General features: G+C 49.5%; 1 protein-coding gene across 1 annotated transcript in view; it reads right to left on the bottom strand.

Annotated features, from left to right (window-relative positions):
* Positions 1–1235: 1235 nt before the first annotated feature.
* The window catches only part of SSH2 (slingshot protein phosphatase 2), a 97227-nt gene continuing 74197 nt past the window's right edge, over positions 1236–24265 (bottom strand). Inside the window, exons 6-15 of the mRNA XM_054166517.1 lie at positions 22233–22301; positions 21395–21460; positions 19769–19963; positions 17850–17943; positions 17601–17729; positions 14715–14761; positions 13165–13311; positions 10696–10896; positions 5608–6448; positions 1236–3377 (exon numbers count right to left, since the gene is read on the bottom strand). Coding sequence (XP_054022492.1) covers positions 1455–3377; positions 5608–6448; positions 10696–10896; positions 13165–13311; positions 14715–14761; positions 17601–17729; positions 17850–17943; positions 19769–19963; positions 21395–21460; positions 22233–22301 — 3712 coding nt within the window. The 3' untranslated portion in view covers positions 1236–1454. The remainder of the gene's footprint in view (positions 3378–5607; positions 6449–10695; positions 10897–13164; positions 13312–14714; positions 14762–17600; positions 17730–17849; positions 17944–19768; positions 19964–21394; positions 21461–22232; positions 22302–24265) is intronic.

The raw sequence follows: 24265 nt of genomic DNA, 5'->3' as shown, positions 1-24265 counted from the left end.
ATGAGCAGATGCAGTCCCACGCTGTGGTATCAGGGCACACAGGACTGGAGGAGAAGGGACACATTTGGCAAAGGCTGTCATCGAGGCTCACTTCTGGAAAGGGAAGACAGCTTATGATGTCAAATCCACTGCCACTTCCAAGCAGATGACAAGGAACAGCACTGAGTTTGAGTAAGGTGGGGTTGTTTTCCAGTTGACAGAATGCAGTTTTGCCCCCCCCCCGTTTTTTTTTTCTTCTTTAAAAAACCCCAAACCATAGAAACCACAACAAACAAACAAACAAACAAACAAACAAAAAGGTTTCTCTATAAATACCATATTTACAGTTCAGGGGGAAAAAAATTAAAAAGAGAAAAAAAAGCTTCCAGAAAAGATCTTCCCTCCAGGCTGAGTGTTGGGAGTGACAGAAGAGGTCAAAGCTTTGCCAATGCAATAAATTGTGTAACAATTGGAACAGCCTCCACGTTTGGGAGCGACCAGAAGTGCCTGAGAGTGTGGCAGAGGGGACACAAGAACAGCTTTTGGGTGGAGGGGAGGCAGCAGGAGGACAGAGGACAGGTGATGTGGCTGTGAACTTGGAAGGCCCACAGCAGTATTCAAGTAATGGAAGGGTTAAACCCTAATGAGGCCTTTGTTTTAAAAGAACACCCTTGGCTTTGGGGCTCTCCTCCTCTCAGCACGGGGCAGTGAGGAGAGGTGAGCTGGGCAGCTGGTGGAGGAGCTCACCACAAAATGTGGAGCTCTGCATGACCCACACCAGTGCCAGGCTGCCTGGGGATTGTGGAGCCCATCCATGGGGAGGATCTACTCCTGGGGATGCACCAAGCTGAACCAAGCCTTGGCGGGGTTGGGGGAGGTGTCCTCAAGCAGCTTTCTGAGTGATCTGCCAGCATCATGGAGTTCCAGTTTGCAGAAGTAAGGGGGGGGAAAAACCAAAAAGGAAAAGCCAAACAGAGAGACCTTGGCACAGCCTTCACATTTAGCAGGGGGCTCTCACCCCAGTAACCACACAGCACCGTATTTCAAGGCATGAGGAAAAATTCAAGTTAGGAAGTAGGATCTGGTTCTAGGCAAAACTCCACCTTGCCAAAGCAAGCCAACATCAGTTTGCACGTGGGGAAGGTGTTCTTTTAAAACAAACTAACAACAAATTACCAAAAAAAAACCAACCCAAAAAGGGGGGGGGGGAGGGGGAATTGAGGTTACCCAAGATAAAAAAAACAAACACCAAAAAACCCCCCAAAAATACTTAAAAAACCCCAAACAGGCCTGCAGTCAGAGTCTCACACAGAAGAACCAACCCACACCTACATGCTCCAGGAACAGGAAAATGACTATATATATATATATATATATAAAATTAACCAATAAAGTGCATGTTCCTTATATTACACCTGCCCCTTGCATGACCCAGCGCCAAGGGGGTCCTCACGAAGAGATGGCAGCCCAGGGGCTCACATCGTGTTGTAGAGGGGATTGGTTGTCCGCTTTTTATCATTGGTCTTTTTGAGCCTCCTCAGAGGGTGAGTTCTCCCGTGCTGCTGCCGGGGGGTGACAGCCAGACCTCGAGACGGACATAAGGAGTCCAGGACCTGCACCTGGAGCAGCGGAGGACCCTCCTCGGAGCTAGTCCACGTTGGATCCGTGCTGGACAATAAACTCTGCTGGCTGGAGCCGCACTCTTTGGCGTACTGAGCTAGCGGCCTCTCCACCGGCTTGCTCTGGGCAATGCACTCGGCTGTTCTGAGCTGCTCCACGAAATGCTTGGCAGGCTCGGGGGAGGACAGGCAATGCCTCCCGCAGGCGCCCGCCGAGCCCTGCTCCAGCCTGCCCTCGCCAAAGCCTCGGCCCAGGGCGACGCAGGTGAGCAGCACCGGGTTGGCATTGGAAGAGGCCGACTGCCTTTGGGATAAGTCGTCCTTGGAGAGGTCCAGGCAGTCCAGTTTGGCCAAGGATGCCGAGCGTTTCATGTGGGAGGGTGTGGTGAGCCCTGCGTGCCGGATCCGAGCCTCTATTTCCTTTGCTCGCTGCTTGACCAGCCCGGGGCTGCTGCTGCGCTCCTCCACGCTGTGGCTGCTGGAGCTGTGAGGGAGGCCATAGCACAGGAAGGAGATGTCCAGAAGGTCCATGTTTTCAGCATGTTGGCTGGTGAAGTCCTCGCTGCTCAGCTGCCTCGAGGTGCCAGCACCTCCCTCGCAGAGGGGCTTGGGTCCGTCCCTGAATGGGAGGGATGCACCTCCCTCGGTGCCACACAGTGTGACCAGCTCGCCGTCCGTACTCGTGCTCTGCTCAGTGACACCTTCCAGGTGAATTACATAGGGGTAAGAGGAGCAATCTAAGCTGCCTGAAGGTGTAGAGGGAGAAGGAGCACCGAGGTGAGCAGATAACCCAGCACCCTCCCCGCCGGGGCTGCCCGCAGTGAGGGCGGCCTGCCCCTGTCCTGCGTGCTCCGGCAGTGAGGGGTTGTCCAGCGGAGGAGCTCTGAGGCAGGTCAGTGCCTTCTCCGAACACAGTGAAGGGTTCAAGTTTTCATCCAAAGGCAGGACGGCTGCGGCCAGCCTGCCCTGCTCACAGCTTGCATCGGGATGCTCTGCAGCCCTGACCGCAGGAGGGAACTCAATGATCTCAATTTTCTTTGGGAGGAGGGAGGGCAGGGCTGGCTCCTCCACCCCAGCAAACGACACCACTGTCCTGTGCTCTTGTGCCACTCCCTGCTGTCCCGGGCTGGGCTCTGCAGGCAGCTCTGCCCCGGGAGGCAGCAGCAGCTCCTCAGCACCCAGCCCGCGCTGTGGCTCATCGCCCTCTGGAGCCAGCTCCAGGGGGGGCTCCTCGCTCTTCCCCCGCGGCAGGAGCTCGGCAGCAGGAGAGTCGTTCCTGGAGTTCTTGCGGGTGGGTAAGATGCAGGCTGGGGCCGGGTGCTGGTGCTCCTGCTCCTGCCTCAAGCGCTCCTCGAACTCCAAGGTGGCTCGCCGGACAGAGCCAGGGCACCACTTGGGCTCAGGGTTGATGGAGCTGTGAGGGTCTTGCTGGTCCCCACCAGAGCTGCCTTCCTCCAGGTCTGATTTACCAAGCGATGGCTCCAGGGAAGGGGCAGTTTCTTGCTCAGCTTGCAGAGAGTCTTTCTCCTTTTCCTGGTGTCCAGCACAGGCTCCTTCACTCTGTTCAAGCCTTTCTGATATCCATATTGCCTCCACTGGCACATCATGCACTGTGTTCCTCTTTGGTGTCTGGGTGAGGTTGGCTGAACCCTCTTTCTGTTGGGCAGGTCCTGCTGCCTGGTTGATTGACTCGATCTCAGTGATAATTTCCTTCACAGAAATAGCATTTTCCGAGTGGGATCTCATGAGCTGGCCTGCAGCAGGCGGCTCAGGGACCTCCTGCAACACAGAAATGGGACAGTTACAAAGTGGATCAGCTGAGCTGACACACAGCAAAAGGCAGCAGCTTAAAGGAAATGGTGGGGCATGTCCCTGAAGGAGCACAATGTGCACATGCCAGCGTGCATAAGTGCCATGACCACTGACACAGCAGCATTATAGTCTCTGGGACTGCATTTATAGAATCATAAAGGTTGATGATCTTAGAGGATTTTCCAAGTCCCAGCTTCTACCCAACACCTCCATGACCACCAGACCATGTCCTGAAGTGCCACATCTACAGATTTTTCTTTAACACCTCCACCACCGTACTGGGCAGCCTGTTCTAATGCCTGACCACTCCTTCAGGAAAGAATTCTTCCTAATATCCAACCTAAACTTGCCCTGGTACAGCTTGAGGTCATTACCTCTTGTCCTGTCATTAGTTATTTGAGAGAAGAGGCCGATGCCAGCCTCACTACAACCAGCTGCAGAGAACAATGAGGTCTCCTCTCAGCCTCCCCTTTTTCAGGCTAACCAATCCCAGCTCCCTCACCCTCTCTTCATGAGACCTGATCTCCAAGCCTCTCACCAGCTTTGTTGCCCTTCTCCACACACATTCCAGCTCCTCAAGGTCTTTCTCATACTGCAGTGCCCACAACTGGACACAGCACTGGAGGTGTGGTCTCACTGGTGCTGAGCAGAGGGGCACAACCACATCCTTCCATATTTAACATACTCCAGGGTGGATTTTTCCCTAGACTGAGATTTAGGAACTTTTATTTAATTCCCTTGAATTCCAAGGGAAGTTCAGCCTATTTATTTTTTTTTTTCCTAAAGGAAAGTCTAGTTAAAAATAATAAAAAATAGTGATCCTCATGCTGCTGAGTGCAGTTCTGAACTGGAAAGGGAAAGGCCCTGCTCATGCAGCAGAGGGAAGAGAGGCCCAGCATAAAGAATGACTGAGTGCTCCAACACTCTGGTTTCCCAGAGGAAAATGGCCCATCCACAGAGATGCTCTCCCTGCCAAAGCACTGGAGAGAGTGTTGGCCTATTATATTTGGAAGAGCCTCACATGGAGATGGAAAAGATTCAAGCAATGCAGTGTGGAATTTAAATAAGAGAAGCTCCCAGAAAGCGATGGCCTTGGGTATGAGAGCCATGGAAGGCGGAAAGCAGTTGAAAGAGAAAAGTGCCTCAGCTCAGGAGTTACCGTATTCTGTCAGGAACATCTCTCTGCCCAGGACAGAAGTGAGCCATGACAGATTCATAGAATGGTTTAGGTTAGAAGGGACCTTAAAGATCATCTAGTCACAGGCAGGGACACCTTCCACTAGACCAGGTTGCTCGAGGCCTCATCCAACCTGGCCCTGAATACCTCCATGACCTTCCTGGGCAACCTGTCCCAGTGGTGTTCTTTACTTGCATGTGAGCTGCCTGACAAGTTTTGTGCATCTCATATTGTAGAAGTTCCACAAGATTATTTACAGAGGCTTTTCATGTTCTTTTTTTTTTTTGGCATAATCTAGATCCCAAGTTTCTTGCTTCATAATTAGCTCCACAGCACAGAAAATAGGCATTTTGGCTCTTCCTGAAGCATTTCAGATGATCCTAGCTACTGGCTATGATGCGTGCCAGAAAGACAATGATTACACAATTTAAACCACTGCCCAACTACTTCAAATAGATCCTATGAATCTGCCTGATCACATTGCCCCAGGCCTGGAAAGGCTCTTTTATCCTTCCAGCAGTGGAAGCTCTACATCTGCCTTGATCTACTATCCCAATGCTGCTGCTTCCCAGCCAGGGAAAGGTGCCAGTTTTATTCCATTCTTTGGGGGATTTCTCAAGTCAGCTAAGTATCTGCACAGGTTTGGGGTGCTGGCTGGCCTCAGCTGGTCCAAGGTCCATCTATGCTGGGGGCCTAAATCCCACCTATCTGCTCTCCTGATGTAAAACTCTAAAATAAGTTTCCCATGAGAACAGCACAGCAGGTCAGGTGAAGGTCAGCTCAGCCAGTGCCCTGCCACTGCCAGCAAACAGATGTTTAAAGGAAAAGTGCAGAAATGGGCAGGTGTCTAAAAGTGAAGAAAAGGGAAAGCATCTCACAATCCCTTCCCAAGCAGCTGCCCTGCTCTGTGAAAGCCAGGACTAGAAGCTCCCCTGTCCACAGCAATCTCACAGCAAGAGAGCTGCCCACAGAGAACTTTGAGCAGCAGCTCCTAGAAAACTTTGAGCAAGTTCTTTTAACCTTTTGTTGTTCTTCATCTGTGGAAGAGTCATCTGAGCCCTGAGGAGAGTTTCCAGAGCTGTTCCTTTGAGCATCTGCAGCTCCATCTGCAGTGGGCAGCACTTCCAGCACAGGCACCCTGGAGACCCCATTCCTTCCACTCCCTTGCTCCTCTGTCCTGGAGTGGGAGCAGGTGCGCGGCCGACTCTCCTGAGAAAGCTCCACAAATTTCTCCAAAGCACTGAAGAAATCAATCCTGTCTGCACTGAGGTCTGTCACCTCAGGCTGGGGATTCTGTTGGAGGCTTGGGGAATTTTGGTTTGGGGACTGAGGGAAGTCTTTTAAGCACGAGGTGAATTCTTCCATGGGAACCAAGTGCACGTTCACGTCGGGCTTAAGGGCATCGTTTTCTAGATCGTCCACTGTCAAATCAGGAAACTCTGCAATTCCTAAGGGGTGCTGGAGTTGCAGTAAGGCCTCAGAAGCATGGCAGTTATCAGGGGGGACAGAGTCTACACAGCACCCTGCCGTACAGCCATTGATATTGTTCAGGTTCAGTTTGTCCTCCATCTGCTCAGTGTGGAAGTCTCGACACGTAAACTCTAGGTGGATCCTCTCCTTCACACACACCTCCTCGATCATGTTTGCATCCTCTGGGAGCTGCTGCTCCCTGTCTAGCTCAGCTGAGTAGATGGGAGATGTGGACTGCTGGTTGTCATTGGTCTTTGCCTCTGAGATCTGGTCTGCTGAGGTGGTGATCTCCTTTTTGTTCAGTTCCAGCCCAGCCTTGCAGATGGGCTCATGATGGTCCGAGAGGTCACTGTCAGAGTGCGAGCGCCAGAGCTTATTGTGCCGCTGTTTGCTGCAGGGAAGAAAACAAATGAGAACATTGAGTGGTGTTCTCACACACCAGAGCCAAAGCCACCTCCTAAGAGGATGCAACCTACATGAAAAACTGTGCCAAGCACTGGAGTCACTGACCACAACCCCAGCTCCATCTGAACAGTTCAGGGTCAAACCTGCTGTGGAGGAAGTTGATCCAGTAACAAACAGCTCCCAGTAGCTAACTCCCACGGTACCACTCTGCTCCACACATGTGTTTCCCCAGCAGTATCTTATCAGTCTACTCAACAAATGCAATGCTGAACTACCAAATGTAGCCCTTTCTCAGCCAGGAAGCACTCTTCCATTTGCCAGCAGATAGCAATGACCAGAAGAGTCATGGTCTCTGGTCCTGGAGGTGAGTAAATGGTGGACACTCCAAGTCCAGTTTCTCTCATGGCTCCTTCTGTGAATAGCTTCAGTGATCACTAACTGGGCTTTGGTAAACAAGGTGGTAGGGTGGGGTGAGTGGATATGAGGGTGGGTGTAACACACAGAAGACATCAACAGTCAACAGGCAGCCCCAAAACACCACCTGCCTTCCACAGGAAGGAAGTTCAAAAGTGCTCCAGGTCATGGAAAGCCCCTTTAGGAAGGTCTGAGCAGTCATAAGGCCAACCAACTGCCAGGGGCACTGCACCACCTGCCAAAACACCCAGCCCATGTCCACATGTTTGCACAGAGCAAAGGAGGCGGCTTCTGGTACTGAAGCCACATCAACTAACCATGCCTGCAAGGGTTTTGGTGAGTGACCACGGCCACAGGGCTGTGCTTCCACTGCTTGCCCCTAGGAGGAGAGCAGATACCACAGAAAGGTTCTTGGATCTGCAGGAGACCTTGCCAAACCCCTTCCCAGTGTAAGCAGGCACTCCCAGGCACATCCACTGGCTGCAGTAAGTTAATTAACAGATGCTACAGAACTAATTACAATGTGCAGTTTAGTTGTGGGTGCCCAACAGCTAAGGAAAACAATCCATCACAGAGTGAGCTTCCCAGCCCCACAGTCAGCTACAATCTTCATGTATGGCACAGGGCAGAATCAGGTCCTCTCAGGGAAGAGAGGGGTCCAGACTAGACAGCAGAAGGCGTTGCCCTGGGTGCATGCGTTCAGTCTCTAAGGGGTTTCGGAGTCTGACACTGGCAGCAGAACCAGGTTTGTTCCCAAGGCAGGCTGTGCTCAAGCTCTGTATGGGATGCCAAAGATTTCCCAAGTCTTTGCTCATGTAACTTAGAAAGACATTGTTGATGTTTTCTGAGGGCACTTCCCACCCTGGTGCTTCAGTGCTCAGCCCCAGCGCTCTGCTGCACATTCGATTTTCAAAGTCAAAACTACCCTTGCCCAGGAACAGACCAAACTTGCCCAGCACAGCCTTGATCTGAGAATCAAACCAGATGCCAACAACTACTGGGAGAGGTCTATTGTATTCACTTTTCATTCCACACTTCCTCCAGTCCTACAACCTGCCAGAGGTGCTAAAAGCAGGGTGAAAGAACAGGACCCCATGTCCCTTCCTAGAGTCCACAGCCACCTCTTGCAGTGATCCTGGTGCCAGGATACACAAGCTGATGGCTGCCCAGGCACTCAGTAGGCCAGACATGGCACATGGTCTGGGGCAGCTTCTGGCTTGGCCAGCTTGTGTCCACACCAGCATTTGACCAGGAGCCCCCCACACCTCCCACCACACTGCAGCAAGCTCTCCAGGCTCCAGTATAAACCCACAGCTGTTAACTCCCAAGCTGCACAAGGCAGAGGGGGGATCCCAAACACTCTTTTCCTGTAACTTATTCATAACTAATAAAAGCAAGAGGGCTGGCTCAGCCTTTCTGTGTCTGTCACCAGAGGAAGGGACAGTTTAACTAACCCCAGGAAGTATGACATTCCCAAAGAGCAAAACACACTTGTTGTTGTGACTAAAAGCAGGCAGGGGGTTTTCATTTTACAGCTGGAAAACATATCCCAGTTGCTCTAACCCCAACACAAACCTGTAACTAGATAGTGTGAGCACATGGCTGCTCTCACATACCTTCCCTCTGAAATCTGAGCAGTCACATGAGAGTGAATCTGTTGGATTTTTGGGTTTGATGGCTTGGTTGTTTTATGTTGTTGTTGTTTGTTTTAACCTGTCCTGGAATACCACAGCAATAAACAAGGCAGCCAGAGGGTAAAGCTAAATAACACAGAAAGGAAATGAAGCAGTGTGGAGCTGAGAAAGGAACTGCATAAAGAGGAACCATCCCTGCAGCACTGAGAGGCCAATTCCTTGCTTCAGTGAAGCTTGGGTTTACTGCAGGCTTTTCAGACCCACACAGATGTAATGCACTGCTCCTGCATTTTTTAAAGCCTCCCAAGTAATCCTGTGTGTGCCACTGTTATGGGGACTTGCAGAGTAGGTCAGGAGCAGTGGTGTGCTCGCATGGGAGGGAAGCCACACAGCACAGACACGATGGCAGCCAGAAAGATTGACCTCCTGAAAAATAAATTACTGGAAGACAGCAAAAAGAAAAAAAAACCAACAAAATCCTTAACCAAAATATTTGTACAGGGCAGCTTTGCAGATGTGCCACCAACTACCACACTGAGAGATTACCTAAAGCAACTGCAGGGCAGTGGTCTGAAGATCTGATACACCAGCTGCTACCAGCCCAGGGCTCCTCACAGGTGTTCACCAACCTGTTGCAAAGGATGCTGGTGTGCTTTTCATCTCTGAAAAGCTTTTCCTCCTTCCAGTCTACCCCAGCAAGATCTAATTTCCCAGTCTGCTCAGTGCTACATAGCACACCAGAGTTAAGCACTGACCTTTATTAACTGGTGCCAGCAGCATGTTTGGTGTCACGAGGCACCACAGGCAGGTGTGGTGTCTGTCTCAAAGAGTTTCAGTCCAGAAGAGCACAATTTCTTAAAATATCTGTTCCACTGTGATCTATCCTGTCACTTGATACTACTTGGCTGCTTTTTCAGCAAGGAAGAGGGTCAGAGTTGGGAGAGCAAGAGAACAAAGTTCTGCGGGTGCACCTGATCAGGGAATGAGCTGTGAGGAGCCCTCAGGTTGCTAATCTGTGCAGAGAGGGAAAGAGGCAGCACACTTCAGTGACAGAAGGAGCTCACACAAGGAGTTTGGTGTAAACACTGGACTCCAGGCCTGGCTCAGGAACAGAGATAGCCAGACTGCTAGAAAGCAAGTGGAGAGCAAAGGAGGAACAGCACTGGCACTGGAAAGGGGAAGGGAGGTCTTTGCAAGTGTATAGGGCAGATCAAAAGGGACAAAACCAAGCAGAGGGCGGAGGTGAGAAGCACGCCCTGAAGAGTGCACAAGTGTCCAAGCTGCTGCAAGAACATCCTAAGGCAGGCACCTTTCAACAGCACCAAGGATCTATTAAACAATTATTTTGGTCAAAACACATCAGGAGCCACCTCCTGTGGCAGGAGACTCATCTTGGGTAATTCTGCTTGCTTCAGATCTGCTCCCTGGCGAAGTACAGCAGGATCCTAAACAAAACACAGAATCTGGCGAAACAGAGTATCACTACCTCCTTCCAGCTGATCACGTGAAGATGTTGCTTAACACAGTTTACAAGTTCATTTCTCAGAAACATGTCCCACTGATGTCTCTTTTGCTAATCAGGTGGTAGGCTTGGGATTACAACACACTTGCCCATACCCAGGCCCAGCTCCAGACCAGCCTCAGGACTCCAGGCAGGAATAAACAGCGCTGTTGCAATACACAGAACATCCTGTCCCCTCCCCTAACACCAGCACTTACCCAAGGGATCTAAATAAAACCAAACCAGCTGCTGAGGAGGGGCAGGTTCAACAGGGAGCTGTAAGGCTGAGACAAAGCAAGCTCCCTGCCAAGTGATGTTACAGACAACAGGGACACCATTTATCTCTGCTGCAGCCTGCACAGCTCTGAGGGCTGCATTCGGATGGCAGCTCACGGGACGCTAGTCTCCAAAAACCAGCCATCCTAGGAGCCAAACAGCCTCCTAAAAGCTCTGGGATGCTGGTCTCCAAAAAACAGCCATCCTAGGAGCCAAACAGCCTCCTAAAAGCTCTATACTACCCCCATTTTCCCAGGCTCAGCTGGGATAACCCATGAGAACAGAGCTCTGTCTTTCCCAACACAATCACGAGCTTACACAAGGCAGTGTTGGAAGTTCTAATTAAAATAATGGAGTCCATCATTTCAGTGCTGTGCCTGGGTAATCAGGATCCTTCCTTCCACTCACCTGGCCAGCAGGATCCCTTGGTATTCCTCCAGCTGCCTCATGAAGCTGGGGTTGGGCTTGGTGACGGTGCGCCGCTCCTTCACGTAGTCGTAGGCCCTGTCCAGGTTCCAGCCGTACTCCTTCATGGCGTAGGCGATCACCGTGGAGGCCGAGCGGCTCACCCCCATCTTGCAGTGCACCAGGCACTTAGAACCATTTTTCCTGAGGCAGGAGAAAGACAAAGAGAGGATCATTAAATAGAAAAAACAGCCTCTGAGAAGCTGAAGAAAATAGCAACTTCTTTACCAGAGCGTTATGGAACACATTGTCAACACTGCGGCCACAGCTGAAGTCTGGGCTGAGATCTGATAATCCAATTTACAAACTGGAGCAAGACACAGAAAGTGAAGAACAAGGTCTTAATACTCTTAACAGATTTTGTTACAACAGCTCTTCTGAAGCTTTTATCACAAAGCAGACCAATGTCAGCTGTTTAGCAGCCTTCACAAATCTCTGCAAAGACAAATATGGCATCCTTGAAGCCAGCCCAAATGGCCCACTGGTACCAGGCTGCATTCCAAGGAAAAGGGGCTTATGTCACACTTCAGAAAACACATCACTGCAAGATACTGAGCAGTACACAGGGCAGCCCCTAGCACAGAGATGTTGTTCTGCTGCAAACTTTTGATGGCATATTATTGGGTTTGGCAAGTGACTGAACAAGACCAACAATGACACCCCAGCTGACTCCCATCCACATCCCGAGGCGCCAGCAGGTGCAAATCCAGTCAACAGTCCCATGGACCAGCCTGGCTGATTTTTTTGATGCCACCATTTCTTAGGACTGTCTATAGGGAGAAAGCTCACCCTACACACTCTGTTTTCAACAGTCCTTCACCTCAGTACCTGTCCAAATGCAAGCAAGTGGAGAAGATAACCTCCCCATGGTTGGAGGCAGATCTCATGTGATGGCTGCAGTGCAGCACTCTGCTGCAATCAGATGGAAGATCCTTCAGCTTTGATTCACTTTTCCTCATTGAATACAAAGCAAACAGTGCCTTGGAGTGCAACAAGCAGCTACACTGCTTGGTGAGGCTGGTCTAGATCCTGAAAGGGCAGCCAGCACTCTGCTCCAAGGAACTAAAAAACATGTGTCTGCTGTGAAACACGAGGAGGTAGGCTATGGCCCTTCTGTGTGAACTCGGTGTGCTGGGCAGCGTTGGCACGGTGCGGGCTGAGAGAACTTGCTTGGGTTTGGCACCTTTAATGTTCTCCTCCAAGTGCCAGGCTTTCTGGATTGCCAGCCATGTGAAGTTCCCACAGGACAAATCAGGAGGCCGCAGAGCACAGAGTCATGTGCCTCAACAAGCTCAAACCTCAGCTGCTGGCAGCTGCCTGAGCCTGTACCTGCATCCACACTGCCCAGACACTGAGGGATGTCTGCACTGCTTGGGCTGTACTGGGCTACAGCAGCCTTTAGATTGCTCTGAGACTTTCTTAGCTTGGCAAGTCAAATTAGTCAAAGCACTGCAGTGCCTTTGGTGATTCTAAAAACCCCAAACACAACAAGCAGAGAAGGTAAAAAGGGGGCACCATAAGTGCCCTACTTTGGAAGATTATTAACTTACATCACTTCATACACAGTAACTGAGGCCAAATTATTTAGACACCTATAGAAAATAACCTGGGCAGGAGAATACTGAGAATGACAACTTCAAGTCAATACACAAGAGAATACAATCATGTCTTGCACTCAAACAAGTCAGCTTTTAAAGGCTATGAGAAATTGCAAGCACTAGCTATGGTTAAGAGACGACAGCCTTCTAGAATGGCAATACCACTTTAAAGGCAATATATTCCAATCTGCTTCCTGACCAGTTCTCCTTTAAGAAGGCTGCTGAATTAACTGGAGACAGTTAATATGATTGGGATGCAGTTCTTTGCAGTAAAAAAGCCCTACTTTCAGCATCCACTATCAGATTACTCACTGGAACTGGCAGTTCAGAGACCTACACAGGCACTGCCTCTTGTGGAAGTTTGCTTTGGAACATTACACTACAAGAAATCACTTCCAGACTATGGGCTTCATCATACAACCTCACAAAGCAGGGAACAGCTTATGTTTGTGTTTGGCTTATAAGGTTTTGGTTTCTTTTGTTAAACCCTGCTCAATTTGTTCCAGCCTTTCTCCCACACCAGCACCTCTGCAGATCCACCACAGTTCCTAAGCAGCAGAGCTCTCTAGCACAGGAATGAGCTCCTCCACCGACTGCCTGGACTGCAGCTGGGCAGAAACCTCTCACTGGTCCTAACCTGCTTGTGATACAAGCACCCACAAGAATGTGGAAGGCAACTGTAACACAATTACAAAATGAAAATGCTTTGATCCTAAGCAGGCAAGGAGGAAAAAGTAAAGCAAATCAGTAGGAAAATATAACATGCTTAGTATACATCTTCTAAATGTCTTTGTTCTGCCCTGAAAAGACTTACTTTGCCTTGGAGATGAATTTGTAGGTGTCATTCCAGTAAGCCAGAAGGTCTGTTGCTTCTTCATCATACACCCGGATGTTATGGTACTCAAAGAGGCCAGGGAAGAAGTTATCTATTTCTCGAGTCACATTCAGAATGTACCGCACCCTGCATGGGACAGAGAGCAGATAAACGTGCAGAGTGTGCACAGCACAGCAAGTTCAGAGATAGTGCAGCTGCTGCACAACAGCCTGGCCTTGCTTGGCAAGTGGCAAAACTTAAAAGCCTTTTTGAAGTGGCATTTTCAACGTGCAGCCCTTGGAAACCAAACTGAACGCAAGGGAGCAGTGGTTAAAACAGACAAAAGGCTTTGCTGCACAAGTTAGAGCCTGGTCTCTGATAAAAGGGCTTCCATCCACACTTCCTCTGTGGTATGTCAGGTTACACTGCTTGCCCATCATCTCCCTAGTCTGTTAGCAAGTCTTGTGCCACAGGAGCTCCTGCACAGACTGCTCAATTAGTGTTTGGACACTTTCTCCAAGCCTGTTTGCACAAACAGCACAGAAGGATTGAAGGCATAAGCTCCTGAGCAACACTATAGCTAAATGAGTGCATAAAATAACTACAGAGAGATTTAGCAGACAATGAGCCACTGGGGAGGATTTCTTTCTTATCCCTAAAATTTCTGGAAAGGAAGCTGCTAGAGAAAGCAGATGGTATTTATGTACAACACATTCAGTATTTTTAGCCCTGAGGGTTACTCCTAAGATGTTTATGAACTGCACTCATGCTGGGACATCAGACAGAACAAGAGCACTGCAAGGGAGTGATCTTTCTTTTCCCTAGCAGGCACGAGATTGTTGGCAGTCAAGTAGGACCTGTCTGACCCAAGGAAAGGGCAGCAGGCCCTGAACTGAATGAGAGTCAGTTTTGCCAGGCTGATCCTCCAAGGTTTGCTATCAATTCAGTTCAGCAGTGATTAGCTTTTCTCACTGGATTGGACTCCCTAAATAATGATTTGACTGCAAAATCTTGGTGCTTAGATGGATCTGCTCCAGAGAAAGGACACTCTAAGCTTAAGACTGAAAGGTACACAGGGCAGGAGACAGAGGAAACCATCAGTGCTAAGCCTGAGAGCTACAGCACTTTACATCCTACTGGGCCCCACTCAAAGCAACAAATGCTCTTTGACAGGTTTCCCTTCCTGCCACAGTCTGGAGCTCCAGACTCCGAAGCGCCTCTATAATTGCAAGACCTCAGTCCAGAACAAGGGGCTGGAGCAGAGGGCATAGAGCCAACCATGCAGCATCCACTTCAGTAATTGTAGCTATGAGATTGCTCCCTGCCTTTGTTCAGCAAGGGAATGTCAGTCAAGGTCAGGGAACAAGATTCTTTTACTTTAGGGTGCCTATTTGTGAGTTGTGGAGTTTGGAGGAAGCAAAAGCCTGTTCTGATCTGCAAACCCTTTAGTAAGACTAAGGTTACACAGCAGGTATGGAAGGGAGTTTGTTGCATAGACAAGTGTTGAGGCCAGGCTCTTGCTTTTAAGCTGATGGCCTGAAGCTACTTACCCTCTGTTCTGCAAGTCTTCCAAATTGGAGGCGTTCCATTCTGAGCCCTGCAGGGAAAATATGCAAAGGGACACATCAGTCAGGAGGAAGGCATGGCCAGACAACTGATGGAGGGAGGGATTGTCAGCAGGGAACTGGAGGAGGAAGCTGGCCAATCAAGTACTGGAGAGCAAGGCGGGGGGGGGGGGGGTGGGGGGGGGTGGGGGGGGTTGGGGTGGGGTGGGGGGGGGGTTGAGTAAAGGGATACACAGAAGAGTGCTAAGGGGCTGATGTTCTGTGCCTTATCTCACGCCATTAACCTGATCTATGCTGAAGCAACAAGTAGCTCTGCAAAGCAGGAGCCCAGCACTATGCGCTGGCACTTCCTACGAACCACTGACAAATCAACCTCTGCAAAGAGGAGACTGCTCCACCCTTTCCCTGAAGGCTTCTGCCAGCTCTGCCCCATAGAGCACAGACTGCCTCCATTTAAAAGCCACCCAGGTGCTCTTTAGACATCAAACATCCATCTCGCACATCAAAGGCAGCAGCACCGTAAGCTCACTTGGGTAACATCTCTTCTCCACACGTTCAAAGGCTGAGAGAGCAGAGAAATAAACACATTAAACCCTGGCTCCTCTCTACAGCACACACAGGGCCAAGCTGCTTGCTTTCTGCTCAAACACAAACTCTGAGGATAAAACTACTCAAAGGCTTCCTCCAGATCCAAAGGTGTACAAGAGATCTGCTCCTGGCCTACAAAAGCTCCTCGCAGAAAGACAATTCAGATGGAGGAGTAAGCAAGAGGTACACAGCTAGCACTACCATCACCACTAAAACAGCACTGCTCGTGGCTGCTCCCACAGCATGGGCTTCTGTATCACCACAGGGCCAGGAGAGGCAGAGCCAGGATGACCTGGCCCTTGGAGCATACCCACTGCCTGCCCAAGAGTGAAAACTCCCCTGTTGTGCAGCAGAAGCAGTGTCCACCCCAGAGGCTGAGTTACTGCTTGCCCCAGAAAGTGTGCAGACACCCCACATCTGAGACAGGTGAGCTCCAGAAGCTCTGACTCAGACACACTTGTGCACCTGTGACAGGACTTGCAGAAGAGTCCTGAGCCCTCACTGCCTCTAGGTGCACACAGGCAGGAAAGGACTGGACTACTGTTCTGGCAGCTACTGGAGACAAGACTTCATCTTGTCTTGACACTTTTGGAATACAACATGCATAAAGCAGCTGGTTCTTCCCAAACTGAACTACTACTTCCCAAGACAAATCAGCATGATGAGGACACCATTCAAGGGTTCAGCACAGATGGGACCCTGAATTTGGAGCAGAAGAAAGGGGACAAAAACTATATGCCATGATAGCCCAGATTTGCACAGCCTTTGGCCACAGATCAGTCAATCCCAGCAAACTCCAGGCTGTGCATGATGCTGGTATTCAATATTTGCCAATCCTCATATTTTGATCCCTGCCATATTTACCCTAGCTCCCCAGACTTGGTTAGCTTTGTGTTGAGTCTTTCTGGCCAGGATGAATAATTTAATTCAGGCCTGGGAACCCAACAGTTTCCACAGGTATGAAGAACAATGCTGCCCTGGTGAGAGCCTTCTCTCCTATCCTTTGATTCACAATCACCACCATTATCAGGTCTCTTATTTCCTGCTTAGTCATTGTAGCACTCCCTAAGTGGGATCCCACAGGGCTCTCGCCTCCTCCTGGAAGGAAAACAGCTCCATGCCTTCCAGAGACCTCGCTGTAGGACTTTGCCTTGCAGTATACACACTCCTGAATGAGTACCCAGACCCAGCAGCACTGCTCCTCACCACAGAGAGCTGCTCTGCAAATACTTCCCTTCCACACACTGGCCACAGCTCTTCTTTTTGGTGCTGCCTGCAAGCCTTGCTCCGATTATACGCGCTCCAAGCCAAGCCTCCAAGCCCTGCAGCAGATCAAACTGCCTGCACTGCTTTTGAGTAGCACTGTAAGCCTGTTACAGGTTTCTCTCTCTCTCTGGAGAGCACAGACTGCAAAATAAAATCCATTCCATCGCAGGTACTTTAAGTTTCCTGGCTCTACCCCACCACAATTTCTTGGGAGTGCTCACATTAACATCCACCATCCCTTCTGAGCCAAGGCACTAAACTTCAGAAGACTGGGAGAGGCCCTTTTCCATTTGGAAGGATCAACTGGTCCAAGAGGAATGGCTTTGTTTAAAGTTGAGCCAACCTCATGGACTAGACGACCCAACCAGACCTGCATCCATTGCTTCAGGGCTGGGAAATCCAGGGGAGCACTGACTCACCAGAAGGTGCAGTAATTAGACAGGCCCCAGCAGCAAAGAAAGGCACCTAAGCAAGCAAAACATTAAATGGCAAAATGTTTGCTTCCTTAAGTGACTTCTCTCCAAGATTCTTTGTTAAGCTCCTCTGCTCCTCCTGGATCCCATGAACTCAGAATGTTCCATGTTAGCAGAGCATCATTCCAGCCGAGTGTTACGCAGCTCTCCCCAACGGCTCCCTTCCCTCCTTGCTCTAGTTATGACCTTCCCAAAGACACTCATACACCAAGAACTTGATGTGTGGCTACCCTGGACAGTTAAAGCTACAAAAGTAGTTTTACATCAATGGTAACAGCCCTGAAAGTAGTTAGAATGAAGATCTTTCCCCTTCTGTCTTCTAGTGACAGGGTCTACAGCTGGATTGGTGAAGTATGGCAAAGTTCAGTACAGCCAAGAAGCCAGGCTGCTCCTGTTCAGCAGCACTAGTGTTTTGTGTCTTGCTTAAGAGTATGTGACCCCAGGATCAGCCAACCTCTCCTTCAAGTTCCACCAGAGGCCCTGATGTCAGGACACAGTGAGAAGCATCAGGAGGGTTTACTCTTGAAGTCATTGTTAGACTTACCAAGAAGACATGATCAAATATCTGCGTGGGGCTGTCCATCTGCCCAAGGATCACTATCATTTCATTGTCAATGAACTCCTTGAACTCCCGCAGGTTGCACACCATCTGCATCTCCAGCTCGGTGCGGATCTGGGGGAGGGACACAAGGAAGCCATGTGAAGTCTTTGTTCTGGCCTTTCTTCATGGCAAAGGTGCAGAGCTCTCTAGTTTGCACAACAGCCCTTCCAGTGCTGCTCCCTCACCACCTACCTCTTTTGATGTGATGTTCTCCAAATCTTTCTGCATCATGATCTCCCTTAACTTGGTCTTAATGAGCCGTTCTGTACGCTCCCGTTCAGTGGGGCTACCAGAAGAAAGCAACACAGTGACTGGGAGGGGAAATACAACTGGATTCATGGCACTTTTCAATCAGGTATTGTATAGACTGGATACTCTACAGAGTCTCAGATACTCAACACTTCTTCCCCCGAGCATGTCCTCAGCCGGAGGGAATTCAGGTGACTGTAAAGCCCAGTTTAGATTCCCAGTTGTATATGAAAGAGACCAAATGAATGCTCCTAATCCATTGTAGTCATCCAGAGAACCTCTGGTATTTGGTAAAATTTAAATTGGGAAGGCTGCATTATACTCTGGAGCAATATCCAAGCCTCCCCCTACCTTTCTTGGAAAGGTAACAGCTCCAAAGCTCCTTACATGGAGAGACAAGGGCAGCTAAGCTTCTGTGCATTCCTCCAGCCTCTGCTGCCAGAGGCCTTATCACCAGCTGCAAAAATAGCCTGACTAACACCAGGGGAAGTTGCAACAGAGCAGGAGCACAGAACTGCCTCACCCATCTCTTTAGAAAGGACCCAGCAGCACCATGTCACACCACCTTCCCCTTTCTCTGGAAGGCTGCCAGGGTGGCGACTGCACGGACACTTCTCTGCTTTACAATCGGTGGGTCACAAATCAAAATCCTGGGAGTTCCTGCTCCTTTTAATCTCACACATTATTTCAGGACTCAATTAAGAGAATGCTGTCTAGGTGTCCCCAGGAAATCACTCAACCACTGCCACCAGGGACAGGGTGGGTTACATGAAATTCATATAGGAAAAGCTACAAGTGAGTATGAACCTGACAGCCTGCCAAAACTTGTCAGGCACCCTCCTTGTGCATTAGAAAAAGCAATCAAGTGTGAAGACTTGTTCACAGCTGAACAACTGCTCAGAGTTATTATTCACTCACTGAACTCCAACAACAGGAAATATTTGAGGGTATAAATCAACCAGTGGCACTCACTAGTTTACTGGGAAAGCAGCTGGGGCCAGTGAAGTGATTTCTCCTACTACAAACTGGACAACTAGGCTCTCATGCTTGGCACCATCTGGACACAGACCACCTTTGAGGCTATATGGGACTGGTACCATCATTAATTACTAATTACAGGGGTTGTAAACTTTGAATGCTGACACAGCCTACGAATTTTGTCTTTTCAAACTATCTACCTATCTACCTCAGCCACTGTCTTGGACCAGCATTTAGCTGAAAACAGCTTGGGACCTATACACTTGTCCTGTTCCACACTTGCAGAGCTCCTCAGAACAATGAAAAGCTCCATTGGTCTTTGTCCCCATCCTTAGGTGTAACAAATGGATGCCTGTGAGGATGCTTCTGAGCAAACAGTCTCAGAAGTCCATACATACACACTTTACTTTACAACAAAGGACTGAGTAAGAAAAAGACAACCACATTACTCTAATGTCATGCTCGGACACAGGCCAGCATGAAAGCAAAGTCCAGAGAAACCTGTTCCTTCCAGGACACACCAGGCCTGGAAAACAGAGGACAGAACAGAAAAAAGGAAGACCTAGGTACTAGAACACAGCACAGCTCTCTCACTAGTTAACAGGGGACTTCCCATGCAGAAGCAAATACCTGTGAGCCTAAAGCCTAAGGTAAACAATTAGACTGAAAACAGAGGCTGAAGGAGATGCAAGGGAGCCCCAGGAGGCCTAAACTTCCAGTGCTGGTGTTTACCTAACCAGGCTTGCACCTATTACCTGGCACAGGAAATCTCTCCTCATTAATATCTAATGAAGGGTAATCTCTTGTGGAAACTGTCTCCTCATCTGAAGACTGCTGTGCCTGACAGACAAACACTTTGGCTCGGCAGAGCCAGACCAACTTACACATCTGTGAAGAGGGCAGGTGAGTCGGGCCGGTGGGACTGGACATCTTGCATGGCATTCCACTCATTGACTGATGACTGGTCAGAGTTGATATGGCTCTCATAGTAACTGACCCACGTGAGGAAGAGGCTCCCTGGGTAGTAATTGTTGCTCCGTGCCACCTCACAGGCCTTATGCAAACTCTGCAGAGCAGACCTGGAAAGGGAAAAATTCTTGCAGGATTCGAATTCCTCTGGCTGGTATCAAGCACAAAGCAGCAGCCAAGCCCTGGATGCTGCCTGTGAGCCACCAGTCGGTACAAACCCCAGTCCTACGTGTAACAGCTCCCAGCATCAAGCAGGAGGTTGTTCTGCATGAGTGTGGATGACCACACACTGCAAGTGCTGGCATGTCTCAGCTGAAGTGTGCCAAGACAAGCCTGGACAGCAGCGAAGCTGCCCACAATTCAGAGGGGAGAGGCACCTTCCTCTGGCCCCCCAAACTACTACAACTACCTAAGTCAGATGCACACAGTTTGTGCCTGAGACGAAGTGCTTTGACAGTTCTTACTGTGTGCAGGGCAGGGACACCAGGACAGATGCACAACCAAGGGCTTAGGACTTGACTTTACTGAGGTGTTTAAGTGTCTGCCCTCAAGGGATCTCAGAAGTTCCTTCAGCTGCTGCTGAGGAACAAATTCCCCTCTCCTATTTTTAGTCTATATTATATCTTTGACCAGGATCAGAAGGATCCAGGTCAAAACCACTGGGGTGACACAGTGGTGTGACATGCTGACAGGGGATGTATTTCGGCAATGCAAAGAAGCTTGAGCCAGAAATACTTCCATGGCCATTGCATTCTTACATGAACCACCCTAAAAGGAATGAAAAATGCAGGCAGCTTCTCATTCCTTCTCACTATCATAATGAACATGTCCCAGCAGAGACAGAGACTCCTAAAATACACACAGTGTGTAGTTCCTTATTTATGACAAATAAAAAACAATAATAAAATATTGCTCAGAGCAATTCTGCTTGGGAGAGATCCAAAGCAGCAGCCCTGTGCGAGGAAAAATCACCCTGCTCCTTCATGCTCCCAGCTGAGATGAAGGTGTAGCAGGACAATCACTTCCAGTACCTGAAAGGGGCCTATGAGAAAGCCAGGAAGGGACTTTTTACAAGGGCTTGGAGTGAGAGGACATAAGGGAATGGATTGAAGCTTGAGGAAGGGAGATTTAGACTGGAGATTAGGAAGAAATGCTTTACAGTAAGGGTGGTGAGGCACTGGAACAGGTTGCCCAGGGAGGCTGTGCATGCCCCCTCCTTGGAAGTGTTCAAGGCCAGGCTGGATGAGGCCATGAGCAACCTGGGCTAGTGGGAGGTGTCCCTGCCCGTGGCAGGGGAGTTGGAACCAGATGATTTTCAAGGTCCTTTTGACCCAAACCATTCTATGACTCTGTGAATTCACAGCTGTACACCAGCACTCACGTAGTTTTCCTCTGGTATCAAACTTCCCTCCCTCTCTTGGAAGGAAACTTCTGGCTGCTCTAGTAGGTCTCAAGAGAGCAGAGCAACACCTGCTTTTTAACAGCTCAAGCAGCCTTGGGAAAAGGACAACTAGGACAGAAGATGGATGGTAGATACTCACCACATTGCCTGCACAGACACTGGCTTGAATATGTGAACCCTGTTATCTGTTGATACGCTGAACCCTCTGGAGAGAGGAAAAAAGGCACAGTAAAAATGTGTCCCAACAGCAGCTTTTCAGTTAATAACTGATAAGTTTGTAGCACGTTAGAAGAGCAAAGGAGTAGCCCTATGCATACACTGCTGAGTTCAGCTAGTGAGCAGATCAAAATAGCAAACTAAAAGCTCTAAAGATAACTTTTTTTAAGCAGCTGCTGTTTGGGAATGAAACTAAGATAACGGGACAGTGCTGGGCTGTGCTGTTTACCTTGGCAACACAAATTCAGTGCCACAGCTGGGAGCAACAGAGTCCAGCTAAAGTGATCCTGGGGCAGCTACCAAGGAAAGAAAAGTCATTCCATGCACTGCACTGGACAGCCTTTGTAGCCAGCACAAACAGAAGCCTGCAAGTCAGGTATCTATTTGGCAGAGAAACATCATTCTTACCATGCTGCCTGCTGCAAGGGTGATGGAGGAACACATAATAGGATCCTTTTAAGGAGCTTTCACTACACACCCACTCACCAGCAAAAGCTCCTTTACTCCAGCTTAAACACACACACACAAGTCGCTGTCTCAGTGCATGTTTATTCATGGATAAGTCAATTATTGGTATTCCCTGCCACAACCACTGTGATTTAGGGCCTTTGAGCCTGTTAACCCAATACAGGTCAATAGCAGGAAGCCTGCTAGACCTGCTAGGGCTCTGCAATCATTTGAATCCTTCCCCATCCACTGCATTGCAAGCTCACACATAGAGAACCTCTGCTATTGACATAGAACACAGGACAGACACTCACCCATCCCCATCCAGGTGGATCAAGGTGTCACTCCACAGTGGCAGCACCAAGCCCATCGTACAAGTGCTACTGCAGTAAGAAAGAGAAGGTCAGCCCAGCTGCCACAGCACTATGCTGTCGTTCTGGTTGTGTATCTTTCAATTCATTAGAGGAAAATGAAAAATCCCACTGCTGCTTCAGGGACAAACAGTGCCAGAGCTGTTCTACCAGTGTCTGGCAAGGATCACTAGCCAGACCAGGGCACAGCAGTACTCTTTCAAACAGGCTTAAAGGGTTGATGCCCAGGAAAAAAGCAAACAGGATTCAGAGGGAGCAAGCTTTGTGTGGAAGGTCAGAGAGGGCTCAGTCTTCAGTCAGCTCAAGGCCTTCTTCACAGATTAGTCCCTCTCAGGCTCAAGTGGTTTGGTTCTAGCACTAATTTTACAATCCACAGCTTTGTTTGTTTGTTTGTCCCTCAGCCACAACTGCTGGGAACTGGGATCAGCCTAGTGTAATAGCAGGGTGACTGGGAGCACAGTGGGTTAGCAATCACAGCCTGTCACCTGCTGTTGACTCCTGCCTCTTCTTCACCCTCCCACATCTTCAGAACGAGCCCAACAGCCAGCCCAGACAGCACCTCTTGGCAATCCCACTCCTCTCCCAGATGCTTTGACCTCTTTGCCCTCTCAGCCATCTGCTTTCTGTAAGGCTGAGCAAAAAGCCAACTTAAAAGCAAAAGTCAAGTAGCACAAAAAGGGCAGGGGTGGGGGAATCCCAACACAACCTGCACCAGGTCAAATGAAAAAGCTGAATCTCACAAAGCTGTAAAATTGGTCCATAATCAAAGCAGTATCTTGAAGAGTGGGATTCAACTGCCTCCTGCTCTTATGCTTCGCACTGGCTGCTCTCAAATTTCCCCAAGCCCCCAACAGCCCCAAGCAGACTCCACAGCTCACGAGAAGTGGGGCAAGAGGGTGAGATTCCAGGCTTCAGAGGGTCAGCAGACACAAAGCCTTGTAAATGCAACCCACTGGGAGGGCCTGGTGCCCAGCACAAGGAGACACTGCAGCACACAGCTATTTCTGTTGACAACATGCGATGAGCTCATGGAAAGATGTGATTTTAAAAGGCTTCCCAAGGTGGCCAGGGTATTTTTAGCAATGCTGTTCAGCAAGCGCTTATCAGAGACCATAGCAACAAGTCTGCATCGAGATATAAATACCAGGAGGGCTGGGGGGGATATCAGACTGACCATCCACAACCCACGTAACTCTAGCAGAAAGCTAAAGTGACCCTGCTGTGTTATTAGAGACTGAATACCAGCGAGCTCTCAGCTATCAGAGGTGGCTGTGCTGGTGTGCCACAGCCAACAGTGAGCTACAAGCTCACAGCAGCCGGTGCAAGGACAAGTTATTCTTACACCACCACACCAGCATCTCTGAGCTGCAGCTGTGCATACACACAGGAAGGGAGGGAGCCAGCGGCAGCATCAGGCTGGTCCCCGTTTTTAGCAGGCATCACTTGATCCAAGCATCCAAACCAAGCCACTCCAGATTGAGCAGGGTGGCTGTTGTGAGCAGGAGGCTGTTGGAAGGCAATTTCTTAGCCAAATGGTTAAAAAAAAGTTCCAGTGGCTCTACTCACTACCTGAAAGTAATTTCTTGCAATGAGGGTCAAAAGCAAGACCCAATCCTGAAACAGCAGCTGTGCTAGGAGTAAGAACGTCTACAAATCCAAAATCATCTGAAAACCCAGGTTCTTCCCCCACATAGGCCAAGGTTTCCTTACAACTCATGTTCAAAAGAGCCATGTGCCCCCTCCAAAGTGCCCAGTGTCCACTTCTAAGCTTGAAGCTTTTGCCTGTGAAGCTGCTGGGGGTGGTGCCTCCTGCTTCACAGATCCACTCCAGCACCAGAAGCCACTTCCCAGCCACACTCTGCAGCCTTTTGGAGAGGACAGCAGCAATTTAAATGAATGAAGCAAAAGCACCAAACCCTGATGACACACTGCTGTCTGGGGAGAGCAGCACTGTGCAAGATCTGTCATCAACAGTT

The sequence above is a fragment of the Dryobates pubescens genome, chromosome 13, assembly GCF_014839835.1.
Source record: "Dryobates pubescens isolate bDryPub1 chromosome 13, bDryPub1.pri, whole genome shotgun sequence".
NCBI lineage: Eukaryota > Metazoa > Chordata > Aves > Piciformes > Picidae > Dryobates > Dryobates pubescens.
Note: the sequence above shows the minus strand (reverse complement) of the source record. Positions and strands in the feature narration are given on the sequence as shown.